The sequence below is a fragment of the Pelobates fuscus genome, chromosome 13 (genome assembly GCF_036172605.1).
Source record: "Pelobates fuscus isolate aPelFus1 chromosome 13, aPelFus1.pri, whole genome shotgun sequence".
Lineage (NCBI taxonomy): Eukaryota > Metazoa > Chordata > Amphibia > Anura > Pelobatidae > Pelobates > Pelobates fuscus.
Window position 1 is genome coordinate 87,437,671 of NC_086329.1, and position 17,754 is coordinate 87,455,424.

The window sequence follows — 17,754 nt, forward strand, 5'->3', positions numbered from 1 at the left end:
TATCCCTAGGCTGTAATGTAAACACTGCCTTTTCTCTGAAAACACAGTATTTACAAGGAAAGGTCTGAAGGGAATGATTATACTCACCAGAATAAATACAATAAGCTGTAGTTGTCCCTTTCACCCTGTAATGTAAACATTGTAGTTTCTACTTAACTGCAATGTTTATATTGCAGGGTTAAAATCAGAGGACCAGGGGGCGTGGCCTGGACGCCGGACGAGATGGCGGCGTGAAACGAGGGCTCCCTTCAGGCTCACAGCTAAAACCCGCTAAACAAGCACTAATCAACGGAAAAATGGGGAAAAACACCAAGCAACAGCAGGCTGCCTCAACCACCGGCACACCGAGGAACTCTCAACCGGCAGGTATGCGCCAATACCTTACTGCCCCGACCGACCACACCGCACAGGCCTCCAGCGGCGCAGAAGCCTCGGGCCTACCACGCCCGTCCTCACCGCAGGGCGAACACTCACAACAGGTACAGCCCGGAATTAACCCACCCCAGGCCCAGTTCCAGCCAGACTGGGTAGCACTAATTAGCAGCTTACCCACTAAAGCCGACTTAAAAGAGGCCAACACGGCACTACATAACTCCTTAAAGGGTGAACTTCAAGCCCTAAGAGAGGACATACAGGGAATCCATCACAAGCTAAACAAACTGGAGGCAGAGTGTGACCAAGTAGTGGCGGCGCAAAACACAGCCGCAGACATCATACAGAAGCAAGCAGCCCAAATCCGCCAAATGGCCCTCCACGTTGAAGACCTGGATAACAGAGGGAGGCGGCAAAACATAAGAATTAGGGGCCTACCAGAAGATCTAGACCAAACTGCCCCAATACGCGACACCCTAACTGAAATATTTAACTCCCTCCTGCAGAGGCCAACCGAGACGCCCATCTTCTTTGTCAGGGCCCACAGAGCCCTCCGACCTAGGGGACCTCCAGATTCCCCCCCTAGGGATGTTATCTGCTGCCTACAACACTTTCAAGAAAAGGAAGACATCCTGAGAAGCGCTAGGGACAAGAAACAAGTCTCACATAATGGCCACGACATACAGCTATACCCTGATTTATCGCCGGCAACATTGGCGTACAGGCGGGCCATGCGCCCACTCACACACGTGCTACAGGCCAACCGGATCAGATACCGCTGGAACTTCCCAACAGGACTTCAAATCGCCACACCGACTGGCCCTCTCACGGCGAGGAAAGAAGAAGATCTAGGGGACCTCATGAAGGAACTACAACTACCCCCACTACACATGACTTGGCCGGACCCACTGGCCTTCTATAACTTTGCTCCTGAGACACACCGCCAGGCACAGCAACCTCCCAGAACCCGGAGGACGAGGCAACAGGCTACTCGTCCCTCGGGAGCCAACGCATAAGAAGACAACCGCAACCCTCCACCTCCGGAACCCACGGGAGACCGACCGCAACCAAGCTCACAGTCGCCCACCCCCACTTCGAGAGACTAAAGATACACCGCACGTCTGAAACGCAAGTATACAGCCCAATGGGCGATAGACACTCAGAACTTACAGGGCCACAGGGAACTAGAGACACAGGCGGACATGTTCTGCCCGCAGAGTATAAAGGACAATGCGATACCAGGACATTGCTCCGGACTCCAGATTCCACCACTTAGCTGAATAGTCAGGGACAACAGGGTCCAACTGGAGAGGGCCACTATTGGGAAGAGAACAAGCTCGCAAACTTATCCAACCTTAGATGGCATAACACAGGGCAGCCCCGTATCCCGGCTGGGCCCCACCGCCGGAGCCCGCCCGACCTGTGACGAACCTCGGGGAGCAGGCGGGGGGCTCCGCTGGTGGGACACACCTGGGAGGGGAGGAACAAACGACCAAACTCTGTAGAGCAGACGATGAGTAGACGGGTGATACGGAAGACCCAGAAGGGGGGATTGCAAGAATATCTGCTTTATGAATGTGGGAAGGGGACGGGGCCAACAAAGGGCATGCACCCTGGTGATTATCCTCTTAGCATAGCCAAACCACCCGTACTGCTTCCCTACTAAAACCGCCCTGGGTCTCAGACACCCATAATTCGGTCCCAACCTTCCACACGCATAGACCCAGTCGGGGGTGCCACTCACGACACGGGATAGAGAGGCCCAGAACCTCGAGCACTACCTGACCCAGACGTCCTTGTTATGTTCAATCACCGGGTGGGGGAATTGTGTGGGTTTTGGGGGAGGGGGGGGGGGGGGGCGAAATGTACACGATCTAGTGAAGTTTACAAACTGTTTAGAACTGTTTAGACCTGTTTTCACCTGTTGTGATATGTAACCTGTTATACCACTGCTATATTAATGCGACCTTATTACAAATGACAGACCAGCCACACGCTGACTTAAGGCACTCAACGACACGCACCCAAACAGGCCTTAAGGCCACTACACCCCGAGGCGGGGACAACAGAAACGCACATATCAAACGAACAAAGACGAGCCACATAGGGAAGCCACGTGACCCGACACGCCACAGGGACACCGACTCGACACACCGGACGCCCAACCGACGCCCTACAGGGAGGCGCCAACCAGGTAACGAACCGCCCACTGACACCTCTGGAGGTGCGGTGGAGTGAGGCTCACCGACGCCTATACCTCATCGTCATTAGGTAGTGACGAGAATCCCGGAGGCACTTCCACACCTCCACCACTCACCCTTCCACCCGGACCCCCATACCACCTCCATCCCCACCCTAACGCCCACTCCTCTGACCGTACCCTCCCCGACACACCCGAGACTCGACGTGCCTACCCGACAGACAGAGACCTCGGACGGAGACACCCCCCTTAAACCCGTCCGGACACGAACCGACCACACGACATGACGCTGACTCCCGACCAACTACGTGTCCTCACAATAAATGCTAAAGGACTGAACAAACCGGAAAAGAGGACGGGGGCCCTACGAGACTTCCACAGACACAGGGCCTCAATAGTCATGATTCAGGAAACCCACTTCAAAAAAGGGGCAAGACCCAAACTAACAAACCATCACTATAGCCAAGGGTATTACAGCGACTACCATGGTGGTAAGGCCAGGGGGACAGCGATACTCCTTCACAAGAGGCTGCCGTTCCAGGAGGGGGGATGCATGACCGACGACGAAGGTCGATACCTATTCCTCAAAGGGACAATTGCGGGACACCAATACACGTTCGCAAGCATCTATGCACCAAACAAACAACAAGCGCGCTTTCTCAAACAGACACTACGCAAGCTCCAACACTTCACGGCAGGGACTCTCATTCTAGGGGGGGACTTTAATATTGCGCTAGACCCGGCATGGGACACTTCATCGGGCGTCTCCCATGTCCCCACACAACACCTACAACACATCAAATCCCTTCTCCGTAGCCAGCGCCTAGTTGACTGTTGGAGAGCCCACCACCCAGATGAAAGGAACTTCACTTTCTACTCCCAACCACATAACTCCTACTCTCGGATAGACCATGTCTACACCACGCACCACGACCTTCCCCTGGTGACTACAGTCACAATCGGTGGGGCCACCTGGTCGGACCACGCCCCAGTATTACTGACCCTGACATCACCACTTTACCGTCCCACAAACCCGAAATGGAGACTCAATGAGTACCTCCTAGCTAACCAGGAGATCTCTGGCTTCATAGGCGAGAAAATAAAAGAATACCTCACACTCAACACGGCCGAACAGACCTCCCCGACAATCCGTTGGGAAGCGCACAAAAGCGTGATAAGGGGACACTACATACAACAGGGGGCACTACTGAAGAAACGGACCGAGGCACGGTTAAACGACCTACTGTCCAACATCCACAAGGTTGACGAACAAAACAAACTAACACCTGACAACACACACCAATCACGACTTCTTCAACTAAGGAGAGAGCTCGCCACCCTACTACACACCAAACACCACAGAGAAGCAATAAGACATAAGGCCCTCTTTGCACAACAGGGAAACAAAAGCGGCAAGCTCCTAGCTGCGATGCTAAAAAAACAGAGACAACACACTTACATTGACAAGATTCGAGACAAACAAGGGAAATTACACCATCTCCCGAAAGACATACAAAACACCATCCGCACATATTACTCGGACCTGTACACGCTGCCACAACCACATACTCAAAAGGCGAAAGCCCGCCTGCACGAAGCGATCAGGAAATACCTAGCTGAACACCCACTGCCGACCTTGGACCCAGACATAGCAGACATGATAGACGTGCCTATCACGATAGAGGAATTAGCGATGGCAATTAAGCAAACTAAGACAGGTAAAAGCCCAGGGCCGGATGGCCTACCGACCAAATACTACAAGACCTACGCTGAAGACTTATACCAACCAATGGTAGAAGCCTTTAATGCAGTCAGGGAGGGACACAATATCCCTAAACAAGCCCTAGCGGCGCATATCTCCATAATCCCCAAAGACGGTAAAGACAGGGAACAATGTAGTAACTATAGGCCCATATCGCTCATCAATTGCGACATCAAGCTACTGGCCAAGATCCTGGCCACACGGCTCACAAAACATGTCCCATCGCTGGTCCACCCGGACCAGGTGGGGTTTGTGGCGGGACGTGAGGCCCGCGACAATACCATCAGAGCGCTTACCCTCATGCACGGTAGTACAGGTAAGAGGGAAGGCCTTCTTCTCCTGTCAACTGACGCAGAGAAGGCCTTCGATAGGGTCTGTTGGGTGTACCTCTTCGAAGTGCTGGCCCAAGCAGGACTAGGACCCCACCTGAGAAGGTGGATAGAGGAACTTTACCGGGAACCGACAGCCCAGGTAATAGTTAATGGAGCACCCACGGAGACCTTCACCATACACAACGGCACGAGACAGGGTTGCCCCCTCTCCCCACTCTTATTTGTTCTAGCACTAGAACCGTTCCTCTCACACATTAGACACAACACAGACATCACCGGAGTGGAAACAGGGCAAGTGCACCACAAGGTCGCCGCGTACGCGGACGACATGCTCTTTGTGGTGACCAAACCCGAGATCTCCCTTCCAAACCTGCAGAAAGAACTAAGGGAATTCGGGAACATATCAAATCTAAAAATCAACCACGGGAAATCATTCATTCTCAACGTCAGTTTAAATGCTACACAAACAGAGCCCCTACGAAACAGCTTCCCATACCAATGGGCCGAACACAAAATTAGGTACTTAGGGATATGGCTGACAAGACATAGTGAGGACTTGTACAAAGAAAATTTCACGACCACACTACAATCATTCCAAAGAGACATGCGAGAATGGTCCTTCCCACACATCTCCTGGCTGGGAAGAGTCCAGGTCCTGAAAATGAACTTCCTCCCACGTCTCCTCTACCTCCTCCAGGCCATCCCCATAGCGATCCAAAAGACATTCTTCGGGTCCCTTAGATCGGAGATGACCAAATACGTATGGAACGGAGGTAGACCTAGATTGAAATTCACCACACTAACTCGCCCCAAAAACAGGGGGGAATAGCCCTCCCAGACTTCTACCAATACTACGTCGCGGCGCACCTACTGCGGATCGTGGAGTGGTCAAAGGATACCATCGGGAAGCTCTGGAAAACAGTAGAGGAGGCAGAAGTGGGCAGACCGCTCTCCGGACTACCCTGGGGCCGGGAGGCAGCGGATGGGAAAGACATGTCCATATACACATGGCACACTTTGAAAGTATGGAGGAGAGCCTCCAAGACCGGCAACATGTCGCCATTCCCCTCCCCCCTTCTGCCCCTTACATATAATCCCGACTTCCCCCCGGGACTAGACCCGAAAGCACTTCGCAACATTCTTCCGGACGAGACCCCTCGCCTACGCCACATCCTCCAAGCAGGTGAATGTAAACCACTGACAGCCCTACTAGGGGAGACACCTATGACATTCATGCACAGGTTCAGACACACCCAGCTGACTAACTTTATCCGAACGCTACCGCAAGGCCCGGCGCTTACTAGGGGCCTGACCACAATAGAAGCGGTCAGCGCAAGCCCAGATCCACTCCCGCATGGAATATCCTATCTATACTCCATGCTACAACTAGAAACCCCATCCGACACACCACTTTACATGGGTAAATGGGAGACGGCCCTACGCACCACACTCACGGATAAGGAATGGGAGTCCATCTGTTACCTAACACACCACTGCTCAACACACAGTAAAACTCAAGAGACAGCATACAAATTATTAACACAATGGTACAAAACACCACACCTCCTACACCAAATTGACCCAACACACTCTGACCAATGCTGGAGATGCGAAAAAGAGGTGGGAACCATTAAACACATATGGTGGGACTGTGAGAAAATCAAAACATACTGGGAGGGAATACACAAGGTCCTGGAGAAGTTCTCGGATGCGCCCCCCCCCCCCCTGGAACCGGCTGCGATGCTCCTACACCATACAACTGTCCCACACTCCAAATACAAAAAATCTATAACCGTTAGAATACTCAACACAGCCAAACAGGTGCTCCCCCAATTCTGGAAGCAAACTACAACACCCCCGCTACTGACATGGTTTAGCCAAATGGAAGACCTTAGGAAAATTGAGGAACTGACGATGACGGCCAACCAGACCCATAAGACCTACCTAGACATTTGGACACACTGGATCCTTGAGACAGCAAAAGAAGGATTCCAACAGACCATCAGAACTAACGCCAACTGAGACACAGCCAGACTAGACCAACCCACAACAAACACGACTGAGGACGACGGACGAAGGACGCACCCGACCCCCCTCTTCTACCCGACATACCTTCAACCCACCCCCCTCCCACCTCCCCCCCCCCTGTTGACCTAGCTACACTCCTGCCTCAGCCCCCAGGAACGCACCAACACAAGGGAAAACGACAGACCCTAAACAAGAGCTTACCCAGCCACCGTAGACCCCCCGCCAACACTACATACAACCCTGAAATCTAAGGAACCAAACAAGTTTCGGACTTACCAACTCACTCAACCCCTCGGGGGGACAGACATAGCATAGGAGGGTCCAACCACAGTAAGGGAATAAGGAAAACAAGGAGGGGAAGGAGCTAACTCACACACCTACTGAAGAAAGTTACCCACAAACTACGCTCCAACAGCTATGGTGGCGCTCACTCTACCTGACTCCCAAACACAACCAAACCACACAGACACTGGGGGAGACACCAGCTAACACACACTTGACTACTTATCCAACCAGAAACGTGACTGAATTGACATTAGTGATTTGCGAAACCTACAACAATGCGGGCCTGCGTGCCCAAACTGTTAAAGTTGATTTAAATTGTATATAACTCATTATGGAGACCTGCGAGTCTCACAGCTCCAAACGTCTTGATTGAAAAAACAAAAAACAAAAAGAAAAGAAATAATGAACATAAAATCTACAAAAACGAGGCTAACACCGTACAGAGATGATATGTATTGCATGGTATTACCCCCGTATTGTTTGAAAACCTTATTGTCTCCCTTTCTACATTCTGTACCCACATGACTTTATGCCTCAATAAAAAAGAGATTTACAAAAAAAAAAATCAGAGGACCACTCCACACAGGTCATTTCACTAAGATGTGGTCTGGGTGACTATAGTGTTCCTTTAGTGATGTAAAAGTAGTTTGGTGGGTACCTGTTGGCGTTTTGTCTAAGTAGCTGTAATCCTCTACAACAGAGTCTTCAATGATGTCACTCATTTTCTGCCATGGCTCCAGCTCCTCCTCCTCACACTCCATAAACAGGTCGGTGTCCATGTTTCTGAAATAGAGAACACACTATAATACAAAGAGAAGGGTTCCCATAAAGAAACACTTCAATTAATTTTATCCCCACACCCCCCATATATTTTTACCACTTTTTACCAGCCTGACAACATTGGAAAGCTATGGTTTTTGTTTGTAAGTTTGTGTCTCACGATGGATAAAAGTCCCTACAATTACAAACCTAAAGAATTCAAAATATTATACATAAAAGCCTGATGTATAATTTGGTCAAAACAGTAGTGTAAAATATTGCAATCTTTGGGGAAATTTATTTCAGTGTTCTGGTGTTAAAAGTGGTGCAAAGGTGTATAAGAGAAATGTGCTTGCTCATTCCATTGGTTTACAGAATTATTTCATTACTTTTAGAACTCTGCATAGTTATATAGCTGAAAAAAAATAAAAACATGTATATATGTTTCCTATATTTTGTTATATTTGGGGTATATGAAAAAAATACATTTGAAAGCTGCAGGCTTGTTGTCTGCAGCCTTTGCAAGCTCTCACTCCCCCCAGCAGCTTCTCTGCTGGAACAACAAGCCCAGCTGATTGACAGCCAGGGAGATGTTCCTTCCCAGAAAATAAAAGTGAAGATTTCTATTGAAATTGGCACTTTTAGAAGCAATCATAAAAAATGATAGACTTGAAACAAATGTTACTGGAATGCTCCTTTTAAATCCTGTATGGGTACCTATTAACAGTGTAGTAAAGGGAAAGGAAATGAAACTACACAACAACAATTCTCCAGGAAGCTGTTACCGTATATACTCGAGTATAAGCCGACCCGAATATAAGCTGAGGACCCTAATTTTACCCCAAAAAACTGGGAAAACTTATTGACTCGAGTATAAGACGAGGGTGGGAAATGCAGCAGCTACTGGTAAATTTCTAAATAAAATTAGATCCTAAAAAAATTATATTAATTGAATATTTATTTACAGTGTGTATATAATGAATGCAGTGTGTGTGTATGAATGCAGCGTGTGTGTATGAATGCAGCGTGTGTGTATGAGTGTAGTGTAAGTGTGTATGAGTGCAGTGTAAGTGTGTATGAGTGCAGTGTAAGTGTGTGTGATGCAGTGTGTGTTTGTGTATGTGTTGCAGAACCTTGGTGGGGGGTGGGCAAAAAAAATTGTTATACTATTTATTTTTATTATTATTATTATTAATATTTTTATTATTTTTTTTGTCCCCCCTCCCTGCTTAATGCATGGCAGGGAGGGAGGCTCTCACTCCCTGGTGGTCCAGTGGCATTGGCAGTTCAGTGGAGGGGGCTGGCAGAGAGCGCTTACCTCTCCTGCAGCTCCCTTCTCCTCCGGTCCGGTCCGGTCAGCACCTCTGTCAGCTCACACTGTAAGTCTTGCGAGAGCCGCACTATGACCCCGCGGCTCTTGCGAGACTTACACTGGGAGCTGACAGAGGTGCTGACCAGACCGGCGCGGAGGAGGAGGGAGCGGACAGGAGCTGCAGGAGAGGTAAGAGCTTCCTGCCAGCCCCCACAGCCCCATTGTCTGTATTATGGCAATGTAAATTGCCATAATACAGACATTGACTCGAGTATAAGTCGAGTTGGGGTTTTTCAGCACAAAAAATGTGCCGAAAAACTCGACTTATACTCGAGTATATACGGTACTTTTAATACGCAGTTTGGACGAATAACAAATACTTTTCAAGTCACAGGGTATTTGACTGGCTAAAATAAAAGTAAAAGCTGCGCCAGACAAATCAATAAAAATAGAGATAATAAAATAAAATAACATTTAATTGTACATTTTATAAAGATTTTTTTGGTCACTATTTTGCTTGTGCCAAGAATCTTTATATACACTTCATCACCTGGCATTTTTTTACTTCTGGACTCCAAGTAATCCTTGGTGGGGATTTTTCCACCTACGTCATCAAGGAGCAGTCAGCCTGCTCCACCTTTGTGAGTACCATTTCATGTATTTATTTTATTTTCCTACTGCTTTTATACAGAGAACACTATTGGTTTTTATTTTCTCTTTGAGTGGCACTTACCCCTGAAGAAAAGGAAATCGCATTGTATCCCATAAGCGGGGATTTATACCGCTGTACGCTTTCTACACTAGAGCTGGTTATAGCTCTATCAAATACTACGAGGATACCACCATTGTAGAACTTATCTTATTTAAAGAAGATTCATCCAGCTAAGACTGACCTTTACTTTATTTTATTTGGACTTCTCTTATTTCGACTATTTTATTTATTTTATTATCTCTATTTTTATTGATTTGTCTGGCGCAGCTTTTACTTTTATTTTACCTATTGTGCTTTAAGGGTTTTGAGGGATTCCCTTTTTAAAGTTGCTGCCTTGTTCTGTTCTGTTTTAAAGCGCTAAACTCTCTTCTTTCCTTTTATTTGACTGGCTAACCAGCAGAGGCAGATTACAAACGTGGGCAGAGAATAAATCCAGTCAGAATCTCCTAAAGTGATCTGGACAAAGAACATGATAATGTCTCTGATAGAAACGGAAAAATGTCCCCCTCCCCTTGAAATTTCATTTCCCTAAATTGTTCTTAATCAACATTTTTTTCAGAGGCGTATTTGGTCTTTTTGCCCCAGCTCTTCTGCATTGAGTGCATGCACTGCTGAACTGTAAAAAGTTACGTATATATAAGAAATGCAGAGTCCCTACAAATGGTGATGCTAATTTAAAGGGACACTATAGTCACCAGAACAAAACACTGCCTTTTCAGAGAAAATGCAGCGCTTACATTGCCCCTAGGGACAGCTCCAAGTGGCCACTCCTCAGATGGCCACTGGAGGTGCTTTATGGCTCAGTGCTGCACCGCCGTTCAGTGGGACACTGAATTATCTTCATAGAGGTGCATTGATTCAATGCATCTCTATGAGGAGGTGCTGATTGGCCAAAGAGGCATTTGGCCATGCCTCCTTGTTGATTTTATCTAATCCAATGCTTTCCCCAATTCTGATGTCACCTACGGGGCAGAGCCAGCGCCGGCAAACCCGTGCGGCACTGGAAATAAGGGGGGCAAGCCACCTAAATGGTGGGTTTAGCACTATAGGGTCATGAATACATGGTTGTGTTCCTGAACCTATAGTGTTCCTTTAAGAAGTGTTTCCCAATTAGCATTCTGGACAAACTTTCATAAAGGGCAATAAGTTAAAGCAGTCTTAACATATCACTAACCTGAAACCAGACACATTATAAAGAAAAAAATATATAATTTTAATAAGAAAGAACTAGACAGGTCCCCTTTAGGACTTGACACCAGGAGACACATCAACACATGCATATTAGTCCTTCAAAAAGACCTCTAATTAGGACAACAAGCTTTCCTTTTAGAACGTCAAACTTTCCTTCAACAAGACACCTTCCCCTCAATAACAACTGCTTCTTCAACAGGTACCTCTAATGGTAACCTTTAAAAATACCACTCCACGGACTCCAGGTTCTGGCACGAGTTAAGGGATAAAATCTCAGCATTGCCACGAGGCATGGTCATCATGCTGCCCCGTGCCCGGCGGTGGACAGGAGTACAAAGGATGGAGTCCCAAGGTCGAGGTAGACAGGACCAGTTATTCAAAGACTTTATTTCAGAAACCGGGATGGTAGATGTGTGGAGGGTCCACCATCTGGGAACCAAGGACTACACTTTTTATTCAGTCCCCCATGGCACATACTCACGGATTGACCTCTTTTTGGTGAATGCTGCGGGTTTCTCCTGCACGGTGGGGTCACAAGTAGGTAGCATATCATGGTCAGACGTCTCCATCACTCAACGCCATGGACTTGGAAACTGAATTCATCCTTGCTACGTGATCCCGAAGCGGTGGAACAGATCAGGAAAGAGATGACGGAATACTTTGAGGTGAATGACACCCCGGAGGTGTCGGCTAGTACGGTGTGGGCGGCACATAAGGCTGTGGTGCGAGGAATAATGATCAAATTAGCTACCAGGAAGAAAAAGCTGAAACATCAAAAGCTGGAGGTCCTGTTGGGGCAACTAAGAACCCTCGAACAGAAACATCAAACAACCCCGAATGGTGAGCTCTACAGACAATTAGAAGAAGTGAGACGGAAAATTTGCACGCTGTTACTGGACGACACGGCGATGTCCACGATGTGGTCAAAACGCGCCTTTTTTGAAAAGGCAAATAAGATGGACACTCTCCTGTCCAGGACGCTTCGCCCTAGACAGGAACGGTCCCATATCACGGCCATACGACACTCGGACGGCACGATCAAATCGAAGCCGACGGACATAGCGGAGGTTTTTGAGGAATACTACAAACAGTTATACAACCACACTCCGACGGGAGATGTTCACGCCGAACAAGAAGAAGAACATATACTACGATACCTGGATGCTTTGGGAATGACGAAATTAAATAGAGACGTGGTGGCTGGTCTGGCTGCAGAGATCACAGAGGAGGAAGTGGACAGAGCCATCTCTGGCCTGAAAGATAAAGCACCGGGACCAGACGGTTTCGATTGGTACGTACTATAAGGTCTATAGGGAGGAGCTTACGCCTCGCCTGGTGAAGCTTTATGAAAATTTGCGGCAAGGCGGGATATTACACCCAGAGATGTCCATAGCCACGATTGTGCTCCTGCCTAAACCCAAAAAAGATCCACTCCAACCCGCGAACCATAGGCCTATTTCGTTAATCAATCACGACATGAAGATCCTAGCGAGGGTACAAGCGGATAGATTGAACCCGTTACTGACCTCACTTATACACGCTGATCAGGTGGGCTTTATCCAGGGATGTCAGTTGTTTGAAAATACCAGGAGAACCGCAGATTTTATTTGGAAGCAAAAGACCACTGGAACGCCCACCCTGGTTGTATCTATCGACGCTGAAAAGGCCTTCGATAGGGTTCGATGGCAATTTCTGTTTTCTGTACTAAAGCACCTAGGATTCCCGGTGGAATTCATAACTGTCATCAGGGCAATGTACCATAAGGTTAGGGCCCAGGTTATGATTACGGGGGCCCCAATGAAGCCATTTAGGCTATACAACAGGACCAGACAGGGGTGTCCACTCTCCCCTCTTCTCTTCGTATTGGCACTGGAACCCTTGTTACAAGCGACATCCGAATATCAGGGGAGTCAAAGTGGGGGACCAAGAATTTACCGTATCGGCATATGCGGATGACGTCCTCCTGACCTTAACGGAACCTGCCGCTTCCATGTCGGCGTTACAAGAGGTAATGACAGAATATGGAGAATTATCCGGCTATAAAGCGAATATCCATAAGTCCAGCGCTATGTCGATAGGCCTTTCGGAACTAGAAATGAGGGACGTACAGGCGACCTACAATATACGGATGGAGATGGGCTTGTTGAAGTATTTAGGGATTCACCTAACGGCGGAACCAAACGGTTTATATTCTGCGAATTATACTCCCATACTCCGGGCTTTGATACGGGATCTAGAAAAATGGACAGACAAGCCCATCTCTTGGATAGGGCGGATTAACTCCGTTAAGATGAACATCCTCCCACGCCTTCTATTCCTATTCCAAGCACTACCGGTCCGTGTGGCTAAATCTCAACTGGCACCATTACAAAAATCGATAGGGGACTTCAGCTGGCAAAACAAAAGACACAGGATGTCCAGAAAAATCCTATATAGGTGCAAAAACAGAGGGGGGCTAGGCCTACCTAACCTGTATATTTACTATCTTGCGGCTCAACTGACGCAGATAGCCATGTGGCATTCCCCACCGGAGGAAAGACGGTGGGTGGAGATTGAATCTATGCTGGTGGGCTCGGATATACCCCAATTCACAATGTGGGTTCCTAAGGAATATAGAACTATAATAAGAGTGATTTGTCCAACCATACTCAACTCACTACGTATTTGGGATACGACCAATACCAAATACAGGCTGATGTCGACCCCCTCCCCTCTCACCCCTATACTTAGAAACTGAGAATTTCAACCAGGCATGGCTCCAAGGAACTTTCGAAGTCTTGAAAGAACCGGACTCCAGCGTGTCCATCACTTATATCGAAATGCAGAGCTTGTACAGTTTGGGGACTTACAACAAGGCAACCATTTAACTCCGTCGGATTTTTTTCGATATATCCAGCTCAGGGATTTTGCTAGAAAACCACATATTAGAGCCGCAGCCCTGAGCAAGCCGACGTTTTTCGAGAAAATGTGTTCCGACGAAATGGTACCTAAGGGTATGATCTCACTTTTGTATGCCCATCTCAGTACAGTTCCTCTTTTTCTCTCTCTTTCCTGATTACTAGTCTTTTCTCACCTTATTTCATTCTTTTCTTATTTTTCCTCGTCTATTTTCATGCTATTTTTTTTTTTTCTTGTCCCTTGCATTTCAAGGGACGGGTATGTTTCTTTGCCAGACATAATCAAGCTGATAGAGGAACCGGGAATCCCCACGAGTAGGTTTGGATGTAAGAAATAGGGTTCGCACCGCCCTCATGCCTGAATTGGAATTAAAATATCTCGATGGGGTAACGGTTGTGCGGGGATGCTAGAAGTGCTCGCATGGCCTGCTTAATTTGCATTGTTTTACTGTATACATTTTTACTGTAGGCTTTAGCTGAGGATACTGTGAGCAACATTTTCAATTTGCGCAAAAATCCATTCGGTACTTTTTGTGTCACATCGTGTGGAAGTTTGACCAGCTCGCCATGCGGTTGTATCCGATACAGAGTTCCACGGAATTGGTCGTAAGAGCCGGTCTCCGTTCGGATAAAATTACACGAAAACCACTATAGTTAGAATGCAGATGGTTTGTGGAGAATGCTCCCTTCGTTCGGTTGTTTGAAACTCCCGAACACCGTTCGAATACTGTAAATGGAAATAGGTCAGACGGGACTTCCATGGGGACCGATGTTCGTGTGAGTGCAATGCCGAAAACAGTTCCAGGCACTCAACGACCAACGTTTGGGAGTTTAAGAATCCTTTGTTCTCACCACGTGCGTTCGTATGCTAGAAACGGCAGCCACCTATGAGCATTCAATTACTTTGCGGTTTCGTGTGGTTACATAGTGTTCCATGTTCTAATTGCTACCCAAGGTGGTCTCTGTTCGCTAAAACAAATGATTTACCGAATGAACAAATAAAACAAATGCTTTCAAGCCACTTAAAAAGCAGGGAGGGAAAAAAGCCGAATGAATATAGGAGAATCCTCCACAATATCGATATAAATGTTGCTATTTAGCGGTCTGTAAACTGTGTTAAGCCATTGCCATTTCGTTTAATTATTTTATACTTAATAATTCACTGATTGTTATCACACATGTTACATATTATTATTAGTCACAATAAATTATATTTTTATAATTAGTTTGTGATTAATGTGTGAAATATAAATCCTCTAATAAACATACTCCAGGATCTATGAGAATTAAAATAGTGGGTAATTTTCAGCCTTAAAAATCAATAATCAAGGGGAACAGTGCCAATATATAAATTTTTGATATAATACAAATAAAAATTATTGATCTTTTTTTTATATTTATCACCCCATAAATATCCTCACATTACTTTCTCGTGGCATTAGCACTCACCACCGGTGGACCCCTTTAGTTCTACGATTCACCACACCTGGGACCAAACTAGGCTAGTTCATTTTGTTCCTCGAGGATGAGCTATGTTTTGTTGTATTTTTTTCTTCTCTCTTTCTTTTTGTATTATTCTACCAACATGTCTGCTCATATGGTACACAATTTGATACAGCTCACCTTATAGCCCGGTGGCTTTACAACACGTTCTGACTGCCACAATTAGCATTAATCTCTAACCCCCTCACCCCATGCTCTTAGGGGTACTCATTCACTTTGAGCAAAAAGTTCCATTCAGTCTTCAAATAGAGCTCCATACAGTCAGCAGAGCTCCATTCAGTCTTCGAATAGAGCTCCATTCTGCCAGCAAAAACTTTAGTCAGTCAGGGTTCCATTCAGTCCTCAAATGGGGTTCCATTCAGTCCTCAAATGGGGTTCCATTCAGTCCTCAAATGGGGTTCCATTCAGTCCTCAAATGGGGTTCCATTCAGTCCTCAAATGGGGTTCCATTCAGTCCTCAAATGGGGTTCCATTCAGTCCTCAAATGGGGTTCCATTCAGTCCTCAAATGGGGTTCCATTCAGTCCTCAAATGGGGTTCCATTCAGTCCTCAAATGGAGTTCCATTCAGTCCTCAAATAGAGTTCCATTCAGTCCTCAAATAGAGTTCCATTCAGTCCTCAAATAGAGTTCCATTCAGTCCTCAAATAGAGTTCCATTCAGTCCTCAAATAGAGTTCCATTCAGTCCTCAAATAGAGTTCCATTCAGTCCTCAAATAGAGTTCCATTCAGTCCTCAAATAGAGTTCCATTCAGTCCTCAAATAGAGTTCCATTCAGTCCTCAAATAGAGTTCCATTCAGTCCTCAAATAGAGTTCCATTCAGTCCTCAAATAGAGTTCCATTCAGTCCTCAAATAGAGTTCCATTCAGTCCTCAAATAGAGTTCCATTCAGTCCTCAAATAGAGTTCCATTCAGTCCTCAAATAGAGTTCAATTCAGTCCTCAAATAGAGTTCAATTCAGTCCTCAAATAGAGTTCAATTCAGTCCTCAAATAGAGTTCAATTCAGTCCTCAAATAGAGTTCAATTCAGTCCTCAAATAGAATTCAATTCAGTCTTCAAATAGAATTCAATTCAGTCTTCAAATAGAGCTCCACTAACTCTTAAATAAATGTCATTGAGTCTTCACATAGAGCTCCATTCAGTCTGCAAAAACTCACCATGGGTCCCAAGGATATTAGCCAACCCAAGAGAAAAATTGTGAGAACAACAATAGAGTTGAAGAAAGAGATCATTTTAAAACATGAAAGTGGTGTCTGTGTCTGTGATCTAGCAACACAGTTTGGTATGGCCAAATCTACAATTTGTACCATATTAAAAACCAAAGAGGTCATCAAAGGAGCCAATGTTGCTAGAGGAGGGAAAGCAATTACAAAACAAAGAAGCCAGACACTAGAAAAAGTAAAACAATTGTTATTGATATGGATAAATGAAAAAAACCATTTTGCCGGTGATAGCATATCAGAAGCAATAATTTGTGAAAAAGCAAGACATGATCCTGTGAAAAACACACCCGAAACGAGTGCGGATAGTGAGGTTTTCAAGGCAAGTAGAGGGTGGTTTGAAAAGTTTAAAAAGAGAAGTGGCATACACAGTGTGGTGAGACGTAGTGAAGCTTCCAGTGCTAACAAAGACGGGGCTGAGACATATGTTGTGGAATTTAAAGACTATGTGTTAAACAAGTGTTTAACTGTGATGAGACAGGCCTGTTTTGGAAGAAAATGCCAAAGACAACCTACATAACAAAGGAGGAGAAATCATTGCCAGGACACAAGCCAATGAAGGACAGGCTAAACCTGTTGTTCTGTGGGAATGCAAGTGGGGATTTTAAATTGAAGCCTTTGCTAGTCTACCACTCGGAGAACCTGAGGGTATTTAAGAAAAACTATGTCCTGAAAAGCAAATTGCAGGTGATGTGGAGGGCTAACAGCAAAGCTTGGGTAACCAGGCAATTTTTTATTGAGTGGGTTCATGAGGTATTTTGGGCCAAGTGTTTAACTATACCTACAAGTAAAAAAACACTTACCTGTCAAGACCTGTCAAGGCTCTGCTTCTTATGTATAATGCTCCTGCTCAAACTCCTGGACTAGAGGAAGAATTGATGGAGTTCAGTTTTAGTCCCCCAATACTACTCCTCTAATCCAGCCCAGCAAGTCATTTCAAACTTCAAGAAGCTTTACACCAAAGCACTGTTCCAGAGGTGCTTTGAAGTAACCTCAGACACAGAGCTAACCTTTAGAGAGTTCTCAAAAAATGTTTTAATGTCCTACATAGATTACATGGGGGGGGGGGGAGTCTTATGGGACCATGAACTCAGCCTGGAGGAAATTGTGGCCAGAGGAAATCAATGGGCTTGGAGGTGAATGATGAAGATGTGGAGGATCACCAAAACAAACTCACCACA

The 17,754-nt window shown here is 46.3% G+C and overlaps 1 protein-coding gene across 2 annotated transcripts in view; it reads right to left on the minus strand.

Moving 5' to 3' along the window:
* Positions 1-17,754, minus strand: part of POGZ (pogo transposable element derived with ZNF domain) — a 48,177-nt gene that overhangs the window by 18,940 nt on the left and 11,483 nt on the right. For both annotated transcript variants that reach the window (XM_063440006.1, XM_063440005.1), the window contains exon 3: positions 7,638-7,762. In XM_063440006.1, coding sequence (XP_063296076.1) covers positions 7,638-7,758 — 121 coding nt within the window. In that variant the 5' untranslated portion in view covers positions 7,759-7,762. The remainder of the gene's footprint in view (positions 1-7,637; positions 7,763-17,754) is intronic.